Here is a 24,596-nt window from a genome sequence, read left to right as displayed (position 1 = left end):
ACATCAGATGTGACGGGACAGTCGATATAGAGATACATTTATTGTCTCCTCAGCTGTAAAACGCTCACTCCTTCCAGTTGGTAGGTCCGCCATCTAACTAGCTCTCCGCCGTGCGCTCCAATCGCGCCTCTCTTAAAAGGAATGAGAGGTGACACTCTGATTGGCTTATGGAATGATACGCCCAAAACACACCCATGACTAATTCACAGAGTAAGTCCAACCCCTTTAGACTCTCCGCCATGGCGCACAGTCTGAAAACGTGCTGTCTAACTAGCAAGTGACTGGGACACGCCCATGCGCCGCACGCCTGGCGCTTTGCGTTTGCATTTTAGACCACCGTTAAAGGTTTTTTTTTGGGGAGTTTTTCCTTATCCGCTGTGAGGGTCCAAAGGACAGAGGGGTGTTGTATGCTGTAAAGCCCTGTGAGGCAAATTGTGATTTGTGATATTGGGCTTTATAAATAAAATTGATTGATTGATTGATAAATAGGGCCCCCTGTGTGTTTATTTCACTTGGCTAGCTAATAGCTACCACGGTGCATTGTGCTCATATGGTGGTTACCACGGATGGCGTGCTCGCGAAAGCGAAACGTCCGTCCTCCCATTTCCTCCCCTGAGTTAACACAAGCCCTTTGGCAGTTGATCTTGTCCTCTGCTAGAATGGTAAGGAGCTTCTGGACGTCATTGTCTGCCCAATTTACAGCCACTCTCGGCTGCTCTTCTTCTTCTTTGAGTTATCTGCTAACTGCTACTGCCTGCTTTTTAAATTTTGCGGCACTGTGTCATAATGCCCCATCCGTCCCGTCTATGGTCCCATCCTGCCTGCTGTCCTTCTTAGACAGACATTGATTCGGTGCTATTACTACCTCCAATGTTGGCTTAAATGAGAGACAACTCTGGCAGGTGCCATTAAACCTGAGGGCCATTTGGGTTGAGAAACGCTCCAGCAACATTTCAGCACCTTATGAATAGGGTGTTAGCTGGTCAGTCAGGGTGTGCAGCGTATTTAGATGTTGTAGTCGTGTTCAGTGACACGTGGGAAGCTCATGTTCAGCGGTTGAATACAGTGTTTGACAGGTTGGCAGAAGCAAATTTAACTGTGAATTGACCTATCTTGGCAAGGTTGTAGGCCAGGATGAAGTTTGTCCTATGCAGGATAAGGTGGAGGCCATAGATGAATATCCTGTGCCAACATCCAAAAAGCAGCTGATGCAGTTTCTAGGGTTAGTGGGATATTACTGTAGTTTTTGCAACAATTTTACTACTGTGGCTGCCCCACTGACTAACCTTTTGAGCAAAAATACTCCTTTTGTCTGGTCTCCCCATTGTCAAACTGCTTTCAGTGCTGTCAGAAAACCGATCTGTTCTGCGCCTGTTCTTGCAGCTCCTGTTTTTGATAAACCTTTTAAAGTTCAGGTGGATGCAAGTGGCGTTGGAGCTGGGGCTGTCCTCCTGCAGGAAGGGGAAGGGGGAATTGAACACCCTGTCTGCTTCTTTTCGTGTAAGTTTAACCAACTATTCAGTTGTTGAAAAGGAGACACTGGCCTTGATTTGGGTACTGAAGTTTTTTGAAGTGTATGTGGGACCATCATCGCCAGTTACCATTTACATGGATCACAATCCGCGAACTTTGCTGGCTAGTATGCAAAATGCTAACCAAAGACTTATGTGTTGGGTACTGTTTCTTCAGCCTTACACACTTGTTGTAAAACACATTAAAGGCCGTGAAAATTTAATGGCGGATGCACTTTTTTTCGAGCTCCATGTTGATACCACAAAGACCCTATTAGTGGGGGTCTTTGTTTTATGGGGGACGGCCACAGGCCTTGGGTTCAGTGTGTTTGCCTGTATTCCTGCCTCTGCTTTCTTCTTCCAGAGCCTCCTTGATTGCCTGCCCCTCCCGCCTCATTTAGGGTTTGGCTTCTCCTGCTTGGGGCTTTTAAAAGCTGGGTGAATCAAAGATGCCTCTCTCTCCGTCCTGGAGGGTTGGTGCCTTTCAAGCACTCTCCTTGGTTTGTTTGGTTTGGGTTGATTATATTGAGTTTAGCCTTGGTTTCCTTTTACACATACTGTAGCTTGTGTTAGCACCCAACACCCTCACCACTCTACTGATTTAGTCTGACTTAACCACTAGTTTTTCTTTGTTGAGTATTTCAATAAATTATCTGTTTATTTAAAAGCTGTTCCTGTGTTGTCCTCCCTTCTTTGTTATGCTCTCCAACGAGCTGGGCATAAAACCCCCAATTCTGTGATTGTATCTTTTCTAAAGAACGCCAAGGCAGGATAACAGTGCGACATTCCCACCTTGAACAGGCAGTGAAAAGTGTTGATAGTTAGCACTGTTAGCACTGTTCCCATTGATAGCACTGCTCACGCTGTTAGTACCATTTGCTGCTAGCCGCCAGCTCCACCTGCATGTTGAGAACTGTTTGCAGACAGTCCCAGCTCAGACCCTGAATTATAGATATGCTCTGAATGTCGTACACAGCTTCTTTAAGGAGGTGTTTAAATGCAAGGTTGTAATTAAGTATTTTTACATTGTTGTACTTGTACTTTTTCTTAAGTAAAGGATCTGGGTACACTGGGTTTGTTCTTCACTTCCAAGGTGGACCTGTACACAGTTGGTCCAACACAGAGAAATGCATGTTTGGATTGAATCCAATCATTTTGTACTGACTCAGACACTTGGTCAATCACAGACTCCAATCACGACTTAATGAGTTATGTGCTTATAACTGAATAACTTTAATAAAATTATGTATTTTGTTTTTCTGGATGCGAGTTAAGACTGTAGGCGGTATTTTTCATTAACAGCCTCACAGGAGATTGCTGTGGGTGTATTGCCACCTACAAATGTGTGGTTCTGTGCATGCATGTGAATGTGGGTGAGTTTATATCTGCACGAGCATGCGTGTCTGTATGCATGCGGAACTGTATTTGTATAAGAGCACTTACATTTATTATTTGTTAATGTAAAGTATATATAACAATTATGAAAATTTAAGTGCGGTGACCAGTCATAATCATTAGTGAACCAGCATTTCACATTAAAATTCATATTTAGTGGAGGACCACCATTTACTCTCCTCCTACACACAGCATGTGTCCCTCATTTGCTTTTTATCCACACTTCCTGGAGCAAACAATCACTCCACACTATGAAAGGAATGGAAATCAGTCATGTGTATGGCGGAAAAATCATTCAAACCAGTGAAACCGCAGTTTCTCATTAATAATGGGGGCTACACTTTGATGCAAATCCATAACTGTCCATAGATCAATGCTCTGCTCATGATGCATTGTATATTTCCACATTTAATGAAACAATCAAATGAATGTCGTGGAGTAAAATATGCAAGCATGTCTTCACAAATGCTGGGGAGAAGTAACATTAGACTACAGAAGCCTGATCAGAAAGACAAAATGAGACCGCAGCAGTAAAAAGAAATACTGAGATTTGTTGCATAATTTACAGCTCTGTGTAAAAAAATAGGACAACGTTCCAAAGTGCTACGTTCTTCAAATGAAATTAGTGAAAATTGCAATGTCTGTTATTTATACAAAAACAACAGGGAGTTGGCACACCTTTGCTGCATATTTTCTCTCAAACATAATCTCAGAATAGTTTTCACACCAGGGTGCCAGTTTGCAAAACTCCACACATAAAATGCTAACAATAAATTTGGCTGTAAAATCTTGCATAGCACACACAATGTCATCAAATTAGGTAAAAACTCTTGGAGTACGTTTATCACAATAACACAACACTATGTATACATCACTGACTTTGTACCATTTCACAATAAGATTGTCATTCGACTTATGTTATCATTTGAGGTGAAAAGTTCAGTATTTGAAATGATGCAGTAAGAAATACTTTAGAAAACTTGTTTTGTTCATTTTATATGATGTATTACTGAAGAAAATGAAGTCTAGAGTCTGATTTTACAGTACATTGAGTCCTTCATTATTAAAAAGCAGAATGATGGTTGTGATTGTTCTGCATCAGTTTCCTGTTTCTGTTCTGTATAGTACAAAAAGTCTGTTGTCAAGACAAAGCAATATTGTGACATTATAAAATCTTACATTAGACCAAAAGACTCAACTCTAATAATAAGTCAAAAGTCAAGACAAACTCCTATCTGGTTCTAGCAATTTTAGTTTAAACTATTCACCCTTCATCAGATTTAATGCTATTTGAGGTTCTGTTAGTAGGCTGTAGTCATTAATAGAATAAATATTTTTTGAAATAAACTAGTCCATAGCCATTGGTAGCTTTGTCACCTTCTACCTATGCCAATCCTCAATGCCTATGTGCAGTTTCACATAGATTGACCACGTGAGTGAGTAGAAAAACGTGGGACAGACAGAATGACTGACTGACAGAATGACACACTGACAGTTTCCAAGATTATGTACAGCATACCATACCATGACTTAGTCATACCAAAAATTAGAAAAAAAAAGAAAAAAACATTCGGCCACAGGGGGAGCCACAGCGATCGGTCGCATTTTAGCCATTTTTAAGCATTTTTCTGTTGTTATAGCGCCACCCAGTTGCCAATTAGAGTTAAATTTCTCCAGTCACCTTGAGGCGTCCTGTTCTACATATCTACCAAGTTTAGTAAGAATCGATATGGCGGTTAGGCCTAGATAAGAAATTAGCTCTCTAGCGCCCCCATTTTGTTTGATGGGGTCAATAATGGAGGGGTCCCCTCAGATTATGTGTGGTCATATGCCTACAAAGTTGCGTGGTGATCGGTGAAACCCTTGAGATGTTATACACCTTTATGTGATGAGCCACGCCCTCCTCAATATTCATTGCCTTATAGAAGCTCAGTTTCAGTTAGTTTTCCAACTTTTGCCAAGAGGGAACTTTAGATATTGGTCCCTAGATTATGTTCACCGAGTTTCATGCAGATCGGTCAAATTTCCTAGGAACAGATCAATTTTAAGTTAAAATTCAAAATGGAGGAAAATCTATATAACTGGAAGTTATGGGGTCTTTGGCAGATTTGCTCCTCATGAAGAGAGGCATCTCTGTGCAAAGTTTCATGTCTCTATGACATACGGGGCTTGAGATATGCCCATTCAAAGTTTGCTATTTCAATCGAATGCTATAGCGCCCCCCTTTGGCCAATTGATGTAATATTGCTTCATCCGCATCCTCCCATGACCCTCTACCACTGTGCCAAATTTCACATGGATTGACCAAGTCAGTCAGGAGAAAATTGTGAAACGCAGAGACACCCACTGACAGAGTTTTCGACATTATATAGTAAGACATGCATTTGTTGATTAAAGCTTAAATCCTGTAAGAGGTAGGTTTGACAGTATTTTATTCAGCCTAAATTTGAATCTCTTAGTCAGTCCATTTGTCTTGAGCTCTTAATATTTGTGACAAGAGTTAACAAGTGACTATCTTGCAGTGGGATTAGACCAGTCACAATACAGCAATCCACCACACCCTGCTCGGATGACACCCGACTTTGAACTCAGCCTTCATTTTGACTATAACCACACTCCTGTAAAGACAAACAGATGGACATACATCGATCAGCCAAAGCATTAAAACCACTGACAGGTGAAGCAAACAACATTGATCATCTTGTTACAGTGCAGTGTTCTATTGAGAAACCTTGGGCTCTGACATTCACGTGGTTGCCACCTGACACACTCCTCATGCCTAAACACCAGTGCAGACCATGCCATGTACCCAAAGGACATCCTCCAGAGGTCCTGTGTCCATGCCTTGACAGGTCAGAACCAATTCCGGTCCAAGGAGGCTCCACCGTGGATCCGGGGTACCCCTGGAGAACCAGTATGTGCCTCAAATGTTCGATCAGATTGGGATCTGGGGTATTTGGAGGCCAGGTCGACGCCTTGAGCTTTTGGTTACGTTCCTCAGGTCATTCCTGAGTAGTTTTTGCAGCGTGGCACGGTGCCTGTCCTGCTGGGGTGCCACTGCGTACAACAAGTGTTGTTGCCATTAGGGGGTTTATTTTGTCTGCAACAGTGTTCGAGTGGGTGAAGCGCATCAAGTAGCATTCACATGAATGTCAAGACCAAAGGTTTCCCAGCAAAACATTGCATTGTAACGAGACGATCAATGTTTTTCACTTGACCCACCAGTTTTAATGTTTTGGCTGATCAGCCTGTGGTACTTCCCGCTACAACAGGTGTCTCCAGGGACCACATTTTGCCATTATGACACACAACACACACAAACACAAGGGATCACAAAGGGAAAACAATACCAGCTGACGTGACTTGTCGCAGCTGGTGAAAATAACATAAACTCAGAACTTAAATAAGATCCATACATTGTGTTAGCTGAGAAGGTCACAACCCAAGATAAAATGTGAAAATGAGATGAGCTGCATTTCAATTAATTTCTTATTCATTTTTTTTCTACCTACATGGCAGTGGTGGTGAAGTAATTAGCAATTATCTTTCAACACTATGCACCTGAGTTGTTATCATAAGGACGCATTTATTCAGTGATTAGCGTGCACACACTTGTATGAGATATCTGTCATCTAGACACTGAGATTTAGTGTTTTGCACTTAGCCATTAATTAAAAAAAGTATTTTACATTTAAAAGTAAGAATGTAGAAAGTTAGTTTGGCTCTTTGGACCAAGAGTTCTGCACAATGAAACACTGTTTCAAAAAACATAAACCAAAGAAACCACATCATAAGACATAATTTAGTGTCTTGAGTGCAACTTAAATGGTCTACAGAGATGAAACAACAGAGGTAAGATAATATTATGAGGTGAGACTTTACTGAGACAACACAAGGGAAATGGGTTTAGGGAATGTAGCAAACAAAGTCAAGATAATTGTGTTGCCAATTTTACGTGCACTGTGTGAGTTGGCTTTTTAAGCCCACATCGGCAACAATTCCCAACCCACTCCTAGCTCTCTAATAAGAGCATAAAAAAGTCCCTACAAACCTTTAAGATACACGAAACTCAAAACTGTGTCTTTCTAACTAAAGAGGTGTTAACGTGTTGGTTGTCTTGCTGTCAGCTTCTAGAAATGTCAACAATAACTGTTAATTGCTTCCCTGTTTGTTTGTTTTTTTCTTTTCATGAAACAAGTGATCTTTATTTCCTGCCTGAACTGTTTAGTTTGGAGCTGTTGTTTCATCACTGACTCCAAATATTGAACACTGCTCTTCCCTGGGCGTCACTTTTGATGTTTAATTGACACGTCATTAGACTAATTAGCTCATTAGACTTGACATAACATTGGCTCTGCGTAGTGTTCAATAATGCATCGTGTATTCCAGGATATATTTGGCTGGATTTTTCACCATTTACATTCAAATAACTTACTCCAAGTCAGGAAGAAACAGAGTATTGACTTTTAGTGAGCACTTCAGCCCAGAGTCAGTGCAAAACAACCTGAGCTGGCAAACAAGATTTAGTGCAGGATGTGACACAGCAGCTCTGCTGTTAGCTGCCTGTGGAGCTCAGCACCAGGTGAGTCTTTCTAAATGAACTGTAAATTGTTTGGCCTTCATGGGGTTGTGGTGTTGAGCTGATTTAATGTATATGATGCATGAGGTGGTCATGCTCCCTCTGTGTGTTGATAATACAATACACCTGAACCCTGCTTAAAGAAACTGTCCATTTGACTTTAATCATGTCAAGGATGCTCTGGAGTGTTTTCAGTCCAGCTTATTAAGGCTATGGCATTCCTTTGTTACTTTCACTGCTGTACACTGTGCTTCACACGTTGCCATAGTCACACACACATCACTGTCGTGTGGCACTATAAAGTTACTTGCAATATTTGCTTCAGCTTCTTAATTTTAATTTTTTCTTTTACAGGCACCCCTATTATCTGGTGTCTGGACTTTTGTAAGAAAAAACAGAACAAACCAGTGATTTCCAGACTTTTTCTGCCCTGCTCTCCTCCTCTGAGTCACTATTTAACCCCTAAGTGGTGGGGTGTTATCAGGTGGTGACAATATGGAGAAAATTAGTACCAAATGTGGTGAGTAGAAATAGAATTTTACTGAAAAATCATTATTGAGAACATGAACTACATGTTCCTTTTCACCCATGATGTCATTTCTGTTGTCTAAATGATCCCGAATAATTCTAGCTGCTCTCTGAGGCTGTACGTAGACACAATCCATCACAGTCTTTAGTTTTGCAGGTATTTAGTAATAGACCAAATATCTGAACAAATTAAAAATTTGATCAAATGATGGTGCTAGATAAAAGTTTAGCCTTTTACTGTCCCTGTAACATTTAATTAAATTTACCTATAACACTTATCCAAGGCATATCCAAAGTTAATTGAAAGCTGTTCTTGTTCCATTTTTAGTATATGTACATGCATGGTCTAATTTGAAACTTAAGTTCCCCCCAACCGCTGCAAGTGCCACTGTCATTGGCTTATAGCAGTTTGAATACAATGAAATAAACATTTTTGTGTTTGCTTTTGTCTCTGCCCAAATATTTTGTTGAAAAAGGATGCTGCAGATGACTAGAACTGGGACTTCTTATCTGGAGAACACAGATGACTACAGCCTTACAAAGTCCAAATTCAATGTTGATAACTGTATCGTAGAACGTCAAAATTGCACGTTTTCTGAGGTTTTGTCCAAGTGCTTTAAGAAAAAAGAGGGTAAATCAATGTACCGAATGTGTGATTAAGAGTGAAATACAAATCAACAAAGACAAAAAGATGAGCTTACTATATAAAGAAAATACTTGTAAAAAAACTTAAATTAATAAGAAAGACTTTCTCCCCTTGAGGCATTTGTTTTTTATTTATGTACATTTTAATGGTCTATGGCCATAGGAACGAATTCAAAACTCTTGAGGTCAAAAGTTTCACTGGCTACAAGACCTGTCACTCATCAGACTAACCATTTGCTATTGGCTTGCTCAATAAACTGAGAAGAGAGGCAGGCCGTTCCTTTCAACACATGCCCTCGTTGGCTATTGTAGTCTGTGGAGAGAACATGAAAGTGTTCATTGGTTCTAGTGAGGTGTCAATCAAAAGGACAGAATTCAGCCATCATTTCGATAGAAAGCTCTTCGCAACAATTACATGCAAACTCGAAATATATTTGAAAGTTTGTTGAGAAATATGAACAGTTGAAATGATGCAACAGCAGTCCATCGATATCTATGGATGTGATAATGTGTTTGGACTAAATATTTCACTGGATTTAAATCGTCTTGATCTTTGCAAAATATAAGGATTGTTTTTGTTGGAGTATTATCAATTTGTGGATTATGACAAGGCAAAATATGCAAGTTAAACTGTTTCGTTGGTTGTCTGACAGAAGCATTAGTGTAGCTGCAGTGGTGTTTGCATCTTGAAATAGTCCACCTCAACTGAACCTCAAGAATCACAGCTTAGGTCATATGAGCAAACCACTTAAGCACAGCAGCTGTTTACATATAATTATCTATTAAAGAGGTTTGATGGAATCACCCTAGCGATTACACTTAATACTAAAGGGGACATGACTGTGTGTGGCAAAGTTCATGGCAATCCACCCAAAAGCTGTCAAGACATTTCATTCAAAACCGCAATGGTGGTGCAAGAGGAAGAACAGGAATACCAACATCATCAGGAAACATGATATAGGGAGCCTCTCATTTCTTTTGGCAATCCATCAAGAAGATTTTGAGATATCTCAAGGGATAAGTGAAAACTTAAGGCGCTAAACAAAAAGCCTCTGGGGCACATGAATATCTGTACACAATTCACTGGCTATCTGTGTAATGACTGTTGTCAGTCTGGACCAAAATTGTGGACTGTCTGACCAATCGTCAGATAAACATTCCTGTCCTGAGAGACATGTGGCTAGCTTGTAGCAAGTTAATCAAACTTCCAAATGAAATACAAGGCTTTCTGACTATAATGACTCGAGATCACCATGGGTCTATAACATTTAGTATTTGACATTTTTGCTCAATGAGTATCATCCAAGGTTCCTGTAGTTTTAACATGGAAGAAAAAGCAGATTTAAGTTGGAATGGCCATTCCTGTCATCTACCTTTGTTGGGAAGAGCCTGCCCTGCATTTGCCTCAATTTACTTTCGCACTTCGAGGTTGTTGCTGTAACTGAAACCTCTTTTAGCCAACTTGGTATTCATCAAGTTGTGCTGCCAGGTGACTGCTTGAATTTTGCTGCCACTCAGAATCAACAAGAAGAACCCACAAGAAACCGGAGTTTGGCTTTTTATGCATGGCTTATGCTAGCAAGATCACAGCTGACTTTGTTTATACCGGAATTTGTGATGGGACATACATGTGCTAACTGCCACCCCTGTCATATAGAACTTAATGAACTGAAGTTACATTTAGAAGGCTCATGATTTTGCAAGGTGACTTCCACTACCTGAACAGCAGTGGTAGAGCAGGACTGCATTACAAAATTTATTTTAACTTCACTAACAAACAACTTTATCAGCTACATTGACAAATTCCCTTGTCAGATACTTTAGACAGCAATATGGCTCATTCTCACCTGGGATGTTGTGGATGGTGATGGCAAGGATGAGGAGAACAATTCGTCGCCAGCTGCTTGCTGTCTGTCCAACTCCTTCCTGTTGTTTATTTCCTGTCTCCTGTCCATCTGAGCTGGCCGAAGGAGTTCCTCTCCTCCTCTGGTACACATCTCCATTATCTATTTTATCTGTGCGACATAGGAGAATGTTGTTGAATACAAAATTCTGCAATGACTGTTCAACAATTACACACAGATAAACAGTATGTATCTTACATCAGTTTGGCATGTAAGTTAAGTGAAAGCTTGAACAATCTCATAGTAACCTTTCCAAATAGACAATCCACCAATATCTGCTACTTTGCAGAGTGACTGGCCAGGTAGACATGGTTCTCTTGGGCTCTCCTTTTTTTCATTTTTGCATTACTTTTCTGAAGCACATCTGTCTGTATTGCCAAAAATATCTTCAAGGAAAGACTATCTGCCTCAGATGTTGTTATTCCCAAGTGTATGATTTATTGTGTGAAGAATACAAAGACCCACAAAAGCCACAAAAGTCGATCAAGGGAGATCAGGGAGGCAGTGTAATGAAGCCAGGAGGTGTCTATCATCTTCCCAGCCCACCTGAGAGGAAGCCATACCATGCCCACTTCCACATGATGAAAGCCGGCTGTCTGACGTCAAGGCCAATAATTGGCTGCAAGCATATGCCACATAAAAAGACTGCTGCCTCCTAGTAAGTGCGCCCATGGCTGTACCCTGCGGTCCCTCCGCCTCACACCCTGCTCGGAGATGACAAAGTTGAAAAGCTTGTCGATTGGGGTGTCTGGAGTGGTGTGGGATCAGACCCCCGGTGCTAGGATTTGTGTCTGTCTGTCTCTTCAAAATATAACAGCTACATAAGACTGGATATTGGTATTTAAAGGGACATGTTGCTGATTTTCAAACAGCTCTGTGTCACTGCAGTGTGTGCAGATTAATGGTGTTTGGCATTTGCTGGACGATTAGCGGGGAGCTGCTGGCGCTGGAGCAGGGGGAGCCAAACACTGTTCATCTGCACACACTGCCCACACTGTGATAACAGAGCTGGTTGAAAATCAGCATAGTTTTCCTTTAACAGCTGCGGCCAGCTACTGTTAGTAAAATTAAATAAACACAGGGAAGGCACACACATGTAAACCGGACACACAGAAACATAAAGGAGTTAGAGGGGCATCAAAACCCAACATCCTACTTCTAAAAAGAGGCATGAGAGGCAGTTGATTTCCTCAGTGTTTTTTTGGCAAGGTTGGTGTTCAAAACCACAGATGAACTCAAGCAATAAGATGCCTCTTTGAGTGAGCGCCTGACTTGCTGCGTGCCACAGCAGTAGGCTGGCAACCAATTATCAGGTCTTGACGTACAGCAGTCTGCTTTTGTGAGTGTGGTTTCATCTAAAGTGGGTTGGAAAAACAAGAGATGCCGCTACGAAGAGGCCATGACGGCAGGTTTGTGGACCTGTCTTTAAATGTGGACATTCAGTTACCCAAGGAGAGGGTGGGAGCTAACATTCACTATTCTCTCTACTCACACAGAGGTTGCTAAAAGTTATGGAGTACTTTGCTGAAGACCCCATTAGTATTCAGTGACAACACTTCACAAGTTGGATGCATTTACAAAAAGGTGCTGAGAACAAATATGTCAAGAGGTGCATCCAATAAAGCCCAACAAAGACACTCAACCCAACATCAAGACTCTTCTTTGAAATGCTTATCATAAACAAGACCCTCAAATTTGTCAGTCGAGCAGCACTGAAGCACTTGCCTTCCAATTATCTGTCACACGATAAAAACTTTCTATGAAGCATTGCACTCAGCAAATAGTTACCCACAAGATATTTGAATGAAAGAGAAACTTACAAGACAAATAGGTTTATTACAGATTAGAGCAGATGTGTCTGCCGGCTGCCTCAAGCTTGATTAAGATTTCTGTCATCGAGTCTATAAATGCAGCCTGAGGAACACAGTACTAGGATTTTAATCTAATGTAAAAAATGCCCTGGCTTTGTCTCTCTATCTGTCCAATTATCTGCATTGTGATCTCTGTTCGCGTCATGGAAATAAAGCTAATGGTCCAGGATAATCTAATTAGCATAAACCCCCACTGGAAGTTTCACATTTAATATTAAATTTCCTTGACATAAAAAACGGTCAGTAATCATCAAACAAATGGATGTGATGGGTAACCTTAGCCTGAGAGGAGTAATGAACACCACGGCATTTAGCTGACTAAATGGTGTAATGTGTTGATGTTTAACAGTTGTGTTCCCAAAGGAGACTGCCTGCAGATAGAAGAGGGTGAAATGCAGAGGATATTAATTTATGCACTGGCAAAAATTTGGGCAACCTCATGATCTCATACACTTCTCATGCCATGGGAAAACCAAATACCAGCATATTCAGGTTGCAGCAAATGCCAATAATGTTCAACGGATTTAACAAATTTCTGTTGCAGTACGACAGGTTACTACAACTTGCTCACATGAACCAATCTGAGTTTTCTTTTTGCTGCTTTTAATTGTAAAGTAAGTGATTTGCAGCTAATATGTTAAACACACTACAGCTAAGGTTTATCATGTTTTTCCACGTTTCACCCGTCTTTAATGGAGCCTGGAGTGTGCCACCAAGATGATCACTGATTGCATTAATAAATTGATACATTTTAGCAACTGTAAATTGACTGCTGCATTCAAACCTACAATAACAGACTTTCTGGCCACTTGGGAGCAGCAGAAACAAGCTGTAAACACAACACTGACACTAGTATTATCCCCTTTTAAGTTGATATACCCAGCTTTTGCCTATTTAGACATCTAGCAGATTCAAAGCAGCATTAGCATTCATTTGGAGTCGTGTTTCTGTCCACCTGATAACTGTAAGTCGAATATTAGCTCCATTTTTGGTCTCCACCAACTCCTGATGCAAATATTGGTCACTTCAGCTGCTAAATGCTCAACTGACCACTTTTACATGCACAAAATATTACAGTTTTTGCCCTTATTACCAAAAGACAGTAATGCTACTAAGCTGTTTACATGCCCAATGAAAATTAATATTCCACTAATATTCTTATTTACGTGCAAACTTACAAGCACTTAAGAGTTGTGTATCACGTAAAATATTAAAGAGTGGAACAACTGGAGATGCTTGTGTCATTTTGCTTCTTTGCATCAAATTAGGATTTTGTCATAGAGTAGGACTTGTTCAACTGTGCAAACACAGCCTCTCTCTTTAATTCCTTTAACCACCTTCCTTGTAGCTCTCCCAAGCTCTTCCAAAAACCTGATATCAAAGCCCTCCATAATGGTTAATAGAAGGTGTTTTTCCTATTGACCAGAAATGTGGGCTTATCAACGCACAGAGCTGATCATAAATAGGCGAGAGGCCGTGTGGCAAACTACGACAAAAACCCCAGCTGAGATGCATTTTCTGAATGCGCTGTCCAAAGAATGCTCCTTAAACCTGAATAATATTAGCATTTCCCACATGTCTTCATCGGGAAATGCTACATTTGAAATAAGGCCTAATTCAGACTATCTACACGGAATATGCTGTTAACATGATCCGCATCCAATTCAGAGTATTGTCATATTCAGAATAATAATGGAATATTTGTGTGCATGTAAACATAGTCACTCTGCCAACTTTGTCAGCCTGCTTTTTGGTGCTGGGCAGGTAGTGAGATTTTTATAGTACTTTCTCTGAAATTAGCCGTCTGCTGTGTCTGGCACCCACGCCAAGAGAGTGATGAGGGTGGAAAAAAACAGCACAATTTCATAAAACCAAAACAATGTCCCGAAAGATGCTTTAAAACTCTGTAAAGCTGAGGAGAACTACAGAGGTGGGTGATAATTCTCTGTGGGATCTGTCACTACAAGCGACACCTCTCACATAAAATTAACAATGTGCTCCATTGTCAGTACAAAGACACTGATAATAGCCACTTTAATAATACATGAAATATTAAATCTCACCATTGGCCTTTCATCTACAGATGTTGTACATTAGGCAGTGATACCATACAATTCCCATGCTTGTTCCTGGTCACTGCAGAGGGCGGCAGCACTGTGTAACAATTAACAGCTCAGTAATTGCCCCCCTAAAAGGATTTATTCTACTCGGCAAATTTAATGACATTTTAGTATTTTATTCCTTTTTTTTTTTACTTTTTACAGTATAATTTAAATGCAAATTTAATTAAAGTTATAATTAAGAAATGTATTCATTTCTTAATCTTTCTCTGTAGTAACTCAGCAGACTCCATAATTTTTACCTCTTACCCCCCTGCAACCTGTCAATTCTAATCACCATCTGCTTCCATCTCTTTCTCCTCCTCCCCATCCTTCCTTCCTTTCGTCTCTCTCTCTCTCTCACACACACACACACATGCATTCCCAGACACAAGAAATTGACCTCTATTAGTGCATTCCAAGTATCTCATTTTTTGCCGTGTAGGTGGCAGTAAATTGGAATTATTTGGCGTGCAAAGGTCAAATGATATAGACTTTTGCTCATGGTGCATCCTCAGTCACTGGATGTTTTTAATGGCCAAAAGCCCTCCATCCATTTTTATCCAACAGATCTTCCTGAAGCATTTAACAATAACAAAAGGCTATGTGTACATACACTACGAAGAGCATGTGCTACAAGCTACAAACACAAGTTACAAACCATATGTATAATTATATAATGTTGCTGAGAAATACATGTATATTTTCATGATGAAATAAATATTATAATGCAATCCAGCACCAAAGAGCTGCAATGAATACTACCTTTGTGAAGCCTGTAATGTTCTCTTTGTTTTGAGACTGGCACAGGAGTATTGATTCAACTTTGTGGTCATTTATATTTTTCACTTAGTGGTGTTGATACATCGGATTATACTATATTGAATGATGCACTATTCACTAAGTCTCCCTGAGCATAAGCCAGGGCCAGTGATGTCGGTTTAAATAAAAGATTAATTTAAGCCTCAGAAATTAATATGAACTTCTCTCTGACATGATCTCTTCAAAAAGTGACATGTTCCCGTACCGTTCTCACAGATAATGATTACTGCAGGGTGGCTGTGGTGACCCTTTCACCCTCTGTTCTGTCTATTGTATTACATAGAAATCAGGTTTGGCAATTCGCATGGCTGGAAAATCAGAGCTGCATCAACAATGTCAATTTAATTTCTTAAAATTAACCTTGTTCTGATAAGATAAAAAAAGGTCACATTTATTATATGCACAAGTGGCATCTTGACGTTCCTCAGTATTCAAATATAATTTTTTAAAGAGCAGCTGCGTAGTTGGGTAGTTATGGTAATAATGACTAACTGCTGGAAAGTCAGGACACCTAAAGCTGACAGACATACATATTTTTATAAATCTCACCTGTTGTGTTAACTCACACTACACTAAATCTGCCTCTCTATCCAACCAGAACCTGCAATGTTTATGCTCACACTGTCCAGATCAACTGAAAAAATAGATAAAGTGGCAGCATTACTTTGTTCTATTCTACTGTGAAGACAAAGTAAAAATATGGAGCCGCAGATGTCCGAAAGATGCAGGCAGTATGTTCTGTCTGCTCTGTATTGAGGTTCCATTTTATATGACACCAATAACAAATAAGGAAGTATGCATGAAATACATATTCTGACAAGCATAAAACTGAAGTAACACTGAGAAAATAAAGTAAGCTCCAAATAAATTTCCTGCGACCAAATCACCTGAATAAACACTGGCATTGCCTATGTTTCTGCAAACCATGTTACATTTGTACATTTTATATGTGGCGTATAGGTTGAAACTTTACAATTGTTTAAAGTTTATATTGTGACAATGCCTTGGTTAACGTGTGGTTCGGTCTGGCACAAAAACCACTTGGTAAGGGTTAGGCAAAAATCATGTTTTGGCTTAAAATACACAGTTTGATTGAAAGAAACAGGGCTGGAAATATCCTCAATTTGTTAAAAAAAATACCTGCTTATGTCGCTACAAACACAGCTAGAAATGTCCCTACCTCTCATTAAAAAAATACCTCCTTTTGTTGCTACAAACATGGCTGGAAATGTCCCTATCTCTCATAAAAAAACTACCTGCTTTTGTTGCTACGATAAGCCCAAAAATGTCCCTTCCTCTCGTTAAAAAATACCCACTTTTGTCGCTAAAAACATAGCTGGAAATGTCACTACCTCTCATTAAAAAACACCTGCTGTTGTTGGTTCAAACAGGCTGAAAATGTCCCTACCTTTCATTAAAAAACACCTGCTTTTATTGCCACAAAAGGGCAAGAAATGTTCCTATCACTCATTATAAAATAGTCACTTTTCTTCCTAGGACAACAGCGTACAATATCCCTACCTCTCATTAAAAATACCCGCTTCTGTTGCTACAAATACAGCTAAAAATGTCCCTACATGTCTTTAAAAAATACCAGCTTTTGTCGCAATGAAAACTACTGGAAATGTCCCTTTTTCTCATTAAATAATGCCTGCTTTTGTCACTACAAACAGGCAAAAAATGCCCCTATCTCTCTCACTTTTGTTACACCAAACAGAAATTTCCCTACTTTTGTTAAAAAATACCTACTTTTGTCGCTACAAACATGGCTGGAAATGTCCCTGCCTCTCATTAAAAAATACCCACTTTTGTTGCTACAAACATGGCTGGAAATGTCCCTGCCTCTCATTAAAAAATACCTACTTTTGTCGCTACAAACATGGCTGGAAATGTCCCTGCTTCTCATTAAAAAATACCCACTTTTGTTGCTACAAACAGGGCTGGAAATGTCACTACCACTCATTAAAAATACCCGCTTTAATTGCTACAAAAGGGCTGGAAATGTCCCTACCACTCATTATAAAATAGTCACTTTTGTTACTAGAAACATGGCTTGAAATGTCCCCACCTCTCATTAAAATATACCTTCTTTTGTTGCTACAAACATGGATAGAAATGTCACTACCTCTCCTTAAAAAATACTCCTTTTGTTGCTACAAATACAGCTAGAAATGTCCCTACCTCTCATTAAAAAATGCCTGCTTTTGTTGGTCTTGAACAGTGGTACACTACTGTCTACTGCTTGGCAGATGCTTCACCAAAGTGTTACATCATCCACCATCTCCTCCTGATGAGAAACTCAGCTCAAATACATGTAATCTTAACTACATCACCTTAGCAATGTTGATATGACATATATCAAACATACAAATTTAACATATCCATGGCCTGCAAAAACATGCTTGTACAATGCCAACATTTTATTCTAGTGACTGGGCTTATTTTCTCATTCTTCATTTTATTTGTATCATTATTTTTACAGAGTGTCTGGTTGTTTGTTTACTGATGCTAGCACAGAGCTAATTTTGCACCAAGAAATAAAAATAAATAGAGAAATACAGAATGGAGCCTGAGAAGGTGTGCAAACACAAATAAGCAGAGGCAAATGTTGCCTTAGAGTAGACAAACAATACTTGGGGGGTGTATGGGAATGCATATGTATGTAGTTGTGCACATGCATGACAAGGTCATATTGAATTGCCTCCTATGTCAGTGATGTAGGTTCAAAAAATCTATACCACATAATCAAGGCAATCAGATAAGATGGTTGTGCACCAAACCTTGACAAATTTGGTTGAACAATTGCTCATTAAATAAAAGGACAAAAACATTGGAAACAGAGGCAGACTGGAGCAAACCGAAACATAATGAGGCATTATAAAAGCCACATACTGTAAACCTGACAAGACAGCGTGTCAGGTTAAGACTGAGGAGGACTGTCATTACGATGGTGGTTTGCGAAAGTCAATATTATATGAATTGACAGCTACTGAAGCCTGTTCTGTCTGTCTTACTCTCACACGCTTAGGAAACGTTTCTCAAACATGGGGAACTTTGGGCTTTTGTTAGGGATTATTTTCAATGTGGATGAATACACATTTGGAGCACTAGTGGGTATTTACAGGATTAGCATGGTGTACATTGTAATGAAACAACATTCAGCGCCGAGTCCAGCGCCATGTGGGGTCTTAAGAGGGCTTAGACCCCTCAGTTGTTCTTTTTGCCCCCCTCTTTTTAAGCTTTATGCATCTATAGAATTACTGGCTGAGATACATGAGACTACTAGAGCAGTGCTGTCCACAGTACTGAAACGGAGTAGAGGAGACAGAAAGAGACCTGCAAGCTGCAAACACTTCTTTATTATGTGCCTTCCCCTGCTGATTTTGAAGCTGATTCCTAAGTGGAAAACAAATATTTAGCGCTCTGCTAGTGCTGTTTTTAAATGAATCTGACGAGTAAATGTCTTCTTTATGTGTCGATTCTGAAAAAATTACCTTATGTTTTTGTTATTTAGCCTTTCTGAAGCTAGCTAGAGTTTTATTTATGCCTGCCCCACAGTACTTAACAGCCCCCTCAGTCAATCAATCAATCAATCAATTTTATTTATAAAGCCCAATATCACAAATCACAATTTGCCTCANNNAGAGAGAGAGAGAGAGAGAGAGAGAGAGAGAGATGCAGGTAATGACAGTAGCTTACAACAACATTATTGAAAGTAATAATATTATAGTTATAGTACTGGCTACAGTCACTTCATACTGGCGCCTGGCCTGCCCCTTGCAACAGTTTGGCTTCTTGATGTGAGTTTTAATACTTTTGGACAACAATGGAGCCCTATGGCGCAGAGGAAGTAGATACATCAGGCCTTGGCTACAAAGGTAATGCTTTTTAGTAACACCACTTCATTGTTGTGTTTGGTCTTTTTGTGGGTTTACAATGGAATATCACCAGACTTATTCTTCAAGTTTAGGCCTTGTTTCTCATTTTTACTGAAACCTGCTGTACATCTTCTGTCAGCTGCGAGCCCTTCCTTTACAGTCTCTATAGCTTTAAATCTGGCAGGAGTCTTTGAAATAGTTTTTCCAGGTTATTTAGGACTTTGATGGCCCCGTAGTTTGCAAGAGGACAGGGAAAGGATTTTTGGCAGTGGGGTGACCACCACTGCTGATTTCAAGCACTGCAGTTTCTGGGTGTGCTGTTGTATTTCAGTGACAGGTCTGATTAGCGAATGGATGATGTTGTTGTTGCAGGTACATGAGTGGGAACAAAGCCCTGGCTCTCAGCTGCTTCTTTCCGCTGTGCCACTTACTTGCTCAGGAAGCCCTCTCTGTATGTTCTTTATTTTTGTTCCTTCAATGTGGTAGACCACAGCAGAGGAGAAAGGGCACTTTGCTAGGGAATCATTAAGGTTCATTGAACGTTCACTTTCTTTGGGGAGCATTTGGATGAGATTGCTCTTTGCTTCAGGGCAGATGGTTTTGGGTCACATAGCAGAAGAGAGGTGCATCAATTGGTGGCTGATGACCTGTACTGTTGCCCTTTACTGTATTGCAATTATATTGCTTGTATGAATACAGTTGAGTATCAAGTTGGGGAAGCTGAGGATTGGTCCCTGGAAGTTCAAAGTTGGTCACTGCCCACAATACAGCAGAAAAGATTATTTTCCCAGCCTTTCCAGAGAGGCAAACATAAATGGAGCTGGGTGTAGTGAAGTATGTTGGCTCATCACTGTTTAACTACTCAAAGCCAATGTACTTACAGTACAGGCAGCATGTGTTTGTTTAGATCTGTGCATTATTTGTCCTTCTGCCAATGATTTGGTGGATTTTTATTGGAATTTCTTGTTTGTTTGGTTCCTCCTCAGCTTGGTCAGAAGGTCTTTTAATTTACTTTCTAGGGTTTAGTTCCACTGGCCTGTTTTAAAGAGGAGTGCTTTGAAATGTGTTTTCGGACAATGTGTGCTAGTTAACAACCAGAAAGCAGTAGGACTTTGGTTTTTATCTACATAGTTCTTATAAAATTATCTGATTCTAAAATCTGCCGGGAACAACTAACCTGGAAATCCAGATCCCCGCCCCTAGCAAATTCGAATTTGCTCTGCACGGGGATCTGGCCCCAACGAGCAGAGCCCGGTGAATCGCCATCGGACCAATCGGATCAGTCTAGCTGACAGAGGCGGGCTCTGGGCGGGCGTAACATGATGAGGACATGATGACTCCATAGGAGTCGAAAAGTAAACAGCCAAGATGGCAGCTGGTGAAGGGCCGCGTCCATTCAAATTAGCTTTGGAAGAAACGCTACAACTACACTTATCTTTTTCCTTGAGTGAGGAACAGAAAACTGCCCTAGAAGCCTTCGCTTTCAGGAAGGACATTTTTGCCGTTTTGCCGACGGGATACGGCAAAAGCATAATATATCAGTTAGCCCCACTGGTCGGCAAACCAATGGGGCTTAGTGCAATGAATACGTCACCTTGTTTTTTGCTCTGATTGACTATCGTACTATCCAATTGCATGCGGCGGTATTTAATATGCCTCAGTTAGTGCCGCCCCTAGATTGGAGTCTGGATTTCCAGGCTAGGGGACAACCAATTCAGAGCTGTAGATTGGAGTCTGGATTTCCAGGCTAGGGGACAACCAATTCAGAGCTGATATGAGGCTTGAAGCCATTTCACACCAATCACAGATTTTGTACAAAAACTTCTCATGGAAATTTATAACAACTGATTTTGTGGTTTCCTATGATGCTTGCACACCCCTGCAGAACATTCGTATAGGGATAAAATATTGGAACAGACCCCGACTTTAGCCCTTTAGACACTCTATCTGGATAGGTTTTTACTGCAAGGAGTAGATATGGACACTATTTTGGAGGAATCTCATTGGGCCTCATTCATTTATTTATGACACACAGCTGATTAAATATCGGGGAAGAAATATATGTCTCCTTCCAACCTCTCCAGGTAACAAGTATCATTAATACACAGCGTGCCCCAAGTACATTTAGCTCAAAACCAGCCCCAAAATGAGGGAAATCTGAAACGACTGCATGAGAATCTATGAAGCACAGCCATGCTGTTGTCGGACCCTTGTTGGAGCTGGCCGATGTTACATTATGATTGGCCAGTCTGCGTTTGAGGGCGGGACATAGCAGAGTCAACTGTGTTGTTCTTGTCTTTTACAGCTTTTAAACTTGCCACCACTATCCAGAGTAAAGAAAGTGTTGTTGTTATGCAGTTGCTACGTCTCAGTGGAAGAAGTGGAAGAACAAGACCATAACTCACAGTTTAGATTTTCATGAAACCAGACGGTGTTTACTGCCTCTGTTGAAACACATTAATGTGGTCTGTCATTTCAGGAAGGAGATATTAGAGCAGACAGCAGGAAAAATAAATCACCCACATCCTAAATTAATTACCCCAAGGAGGTTTAGGTAAACACTGCTTCCCAGTTGGTAGCTTAGATTTACAGGAAATTTGATTAGCCTGTGAAGGTAGCTTTGAGGAGCTGTCCTGCTTGGATTGCCTTGCACACTTGAATGAAGACGGGAGGTACACCCACTGCACACACACACATCTCATTAGGGCATATTTTTCAGTCTCCTCCAAACACTTAGCAGAGTAGCCTGTTACTTTGATTGACAGGTGGGTGGAAACACTTCATTGAGATGATTAGCGTTCTGTGGTGGAAGTCTCAAAGTGGCTCTGACTGACCTTGGAAAACCCACACAAATTCTCCTTGACAATAAAAACCACCATAGAATATTTTATAACTTGCTAGTTATTTTGTTTTGTTTTTTGTTTTTACGTAGCATTTTGTTATCAACATCTGCCTCCACCTTCATTCTCTTTCACCCACTTCTCTGTCTCTTCCACCCACGCACTCACTCTCTCACACACTCTCTGACAGTCTCACATCTCTACCTTACAGCCCAGCAGTCTCACTCAGATATGCTCCTCCCCTCTCCTGCGGTCCCTCTGTCTGTCCGTGCTGATTGTGATTTCTGCGTCCACAACCCCCAAGTAAAACCCTCTCCTTGGCTCTGGCCTGCTGACCCTATATCTTTATTTTTTCACTCCACTGCTTCTCATTAATCACCCTCCTCCTCCTGCTCCTCCTCCTCCTCCTCCTCCTCCTCATCGTCTTCTGTGTCACGCTTCACCTACACAGCTCTGTCCTCGCTCTCGGCGACTCCGCCTTTGTCAACACCAACGACAGCACTAACACCAAGGCTAAGTAACACATTCTTATTATTAAACACTGTTTTATCTCATAATGTAAGGTATGATTGATTCTATGAAAGGAATTCTGTTAAAGTTACAAATCCAATAAATAAGTTCCACTAACTTATTTGTTTAACAGTGGAAACAGAGTGATCAGGTAGCTTGGGATGAAACCTTCCTATACAAATACTATTCAAGTAATTTGCTAATAGTAATCAAGTAGTCCACTGGCAGCGTTAATTCTTTTTATACATGACAATATACATAAAAACAATTTAACACTAGTGTAATCCTATTTTTTATTTATTTATTTATTTTTCTCCCATGATACTTTGCCTTGCAATAACTTGTCTGCTTCTAGCTGGCTACCTGAGGCTGCTGCTGCTGCATGCACACTGAAATCCTGACGGGCAGAAGGCCATTCTCTCTCAATGAAAAACATAGCGTGTGCCCTCGAAGCTTCTCGCTGCTTGTCAGGGCTCCTAGTGTTTGAGACAGAAAACGAACGCGCATGGCGAAAGCACCTGTGGTTGAAGCCGGCCTTGTAAGGTGGATTAATAATACCTGTCACGTAATGCGCCCGGAAAGATACGGCCGCACTCCATTTGCAAACATTAAATAAAATTCAGTAGATAGCGAAGCTGTGTATTTCATTACTTTATATTAACATAATAAATATACAAACACTACTGATAGTGATCAATTTGACCTGGACAGACGTATCACTATAAGAGGTTTCCACTGCATATGAAATATTTCATATATTATAATTCCATCTCAATCATGTAAGATGCATACTGTGTCAAGAACGCATCACAACTAGATATACATGTAAATGCCTACTTTGCATATTTCAGTTAGTTATAAAGCTTTTTTGAGTGATTGTAAACAGTTACGAGTTCTTTACAGTTAGGCTGAAAAATGTGTATATGAGGGGTTTGAAGAAATAGTTTGAGATCATATGAAATATGTTAACTGAGAGGTAAACTTGGAAGATCAATGCCACTTTTGGTTAGCTTAGCATCATTCTCGGAACCCATCGGCTATATTCGGCGTCTGACTTCCGGCAGACGGCGATACAGCCTCTGGGGGCAGACCCCCGATTTTTTGGCATTCCGGTTTGATTTGGGCGGAGGAGGCGAATTTCCGTTTCCGACTTCCGTTTATATATAAGTAAATATGCTGAACCATTGTGATGGATTCAGAGTTTGCAGTGACGCCAATTATGTTGCACCTCGTTAGTTCACCGCACGGACCGTTTATCCTGGCAACAACTGCAGCCGGCTCAAACGTGATGGGCCAATATCACGCGGACTACAAACAGCCTACAACCGGAAACCAGGGCTCTTCCGCTCTTCTTCCGGAGGCAAGATCTCCGGGGTTTGCCTACAGACTCTACATTCACTGAATGTAGAGTCTGTATATAGAGACTAGCTTAGCACAATTTTCTTTTAAAATATTTTTTTCTTTCTTTCATTATTTCAAAAAACACTGACTGGAATTATAAATTGTTGTTACAGTGCGTTATAAAGCATTAACAGTTTCCGTATGTCAAAATCATTCACAGGTGCCCTTATTTTGGTCTTGTGTGTATGTTAGAAAGTACTGAAGCAATACCATTATGTATGATGTGTATGAGGACACATATAGGGTTGGGCCGGTGTAAACATTTTCCAACAGGTTTGAAAATAAGCCAAAATACATGTTTTTCAGAGTTTGAACTGGGCCTCTTAGTTCAAGTCAAGGGAAATCGAAATGCTGCTGCAAATGTTAGATAAATGGGTGTAAGGAGATAAGTGTGCTTCCAACTTTGTCTAATTCATTTTGCTTTTGCATGCACACAAGAACACAGTGGACAGATTCTTAAATTGAGCAACCATTTGGACGATTACATCTATGTTAGCTTGTTTAGCTATTGGACAAAAAATAAATAAATCTGCAAATGTTGGTTACTGGGTGTTCATCTGCCATCCTGCACTGCGTCACATGCGTGTATGTGTATCTCACACTAACACAAGCC

The 24,596-nt window shown here is 40.4% G+C and overlaps 1 protein-coding gene across 2 annotated transcripts in view; it reads right to left on the bottom strand.

Moving 5' to 3' along the window:
* Window positions 1-24,596, bottom strand: part of LOC126399539 (zinc transporter ZIP11-like) — a 188,265-nt gene that overhangs the window by 20,780 nt on the left and 142,889 nt on the right. For both annotated transcript variants that reach the window (XM_050059568.1, XM_050059569.1), the window contains exon 6: window positions 10,506-10,673. In XM_050059568.1, coding sequence (XP_049915525.1) covers window positions 10,506-10,673 — 168 coding nt within the window. The remainder of the gene's footprint in view (window positions 1-10,505; window positions 10,674-24,596) is intronic.

This window comes from Epinephelus moara, chromosome 13, assembly GCF_006386435.1.
Source record: "Epinephelus moara isolate mb chromosome 13, YSFRI_EMoa_1.0, whole genome shotgun sequence".
NCBI lineage: Eukaryota > Metazoa > Chordata > Actinopteri > Perciformes > Serranidae > Epinephelus > Epinephelus moara.
This window is presented reverse-complemented; position numbering and strand designations above follow the sequence as displayed.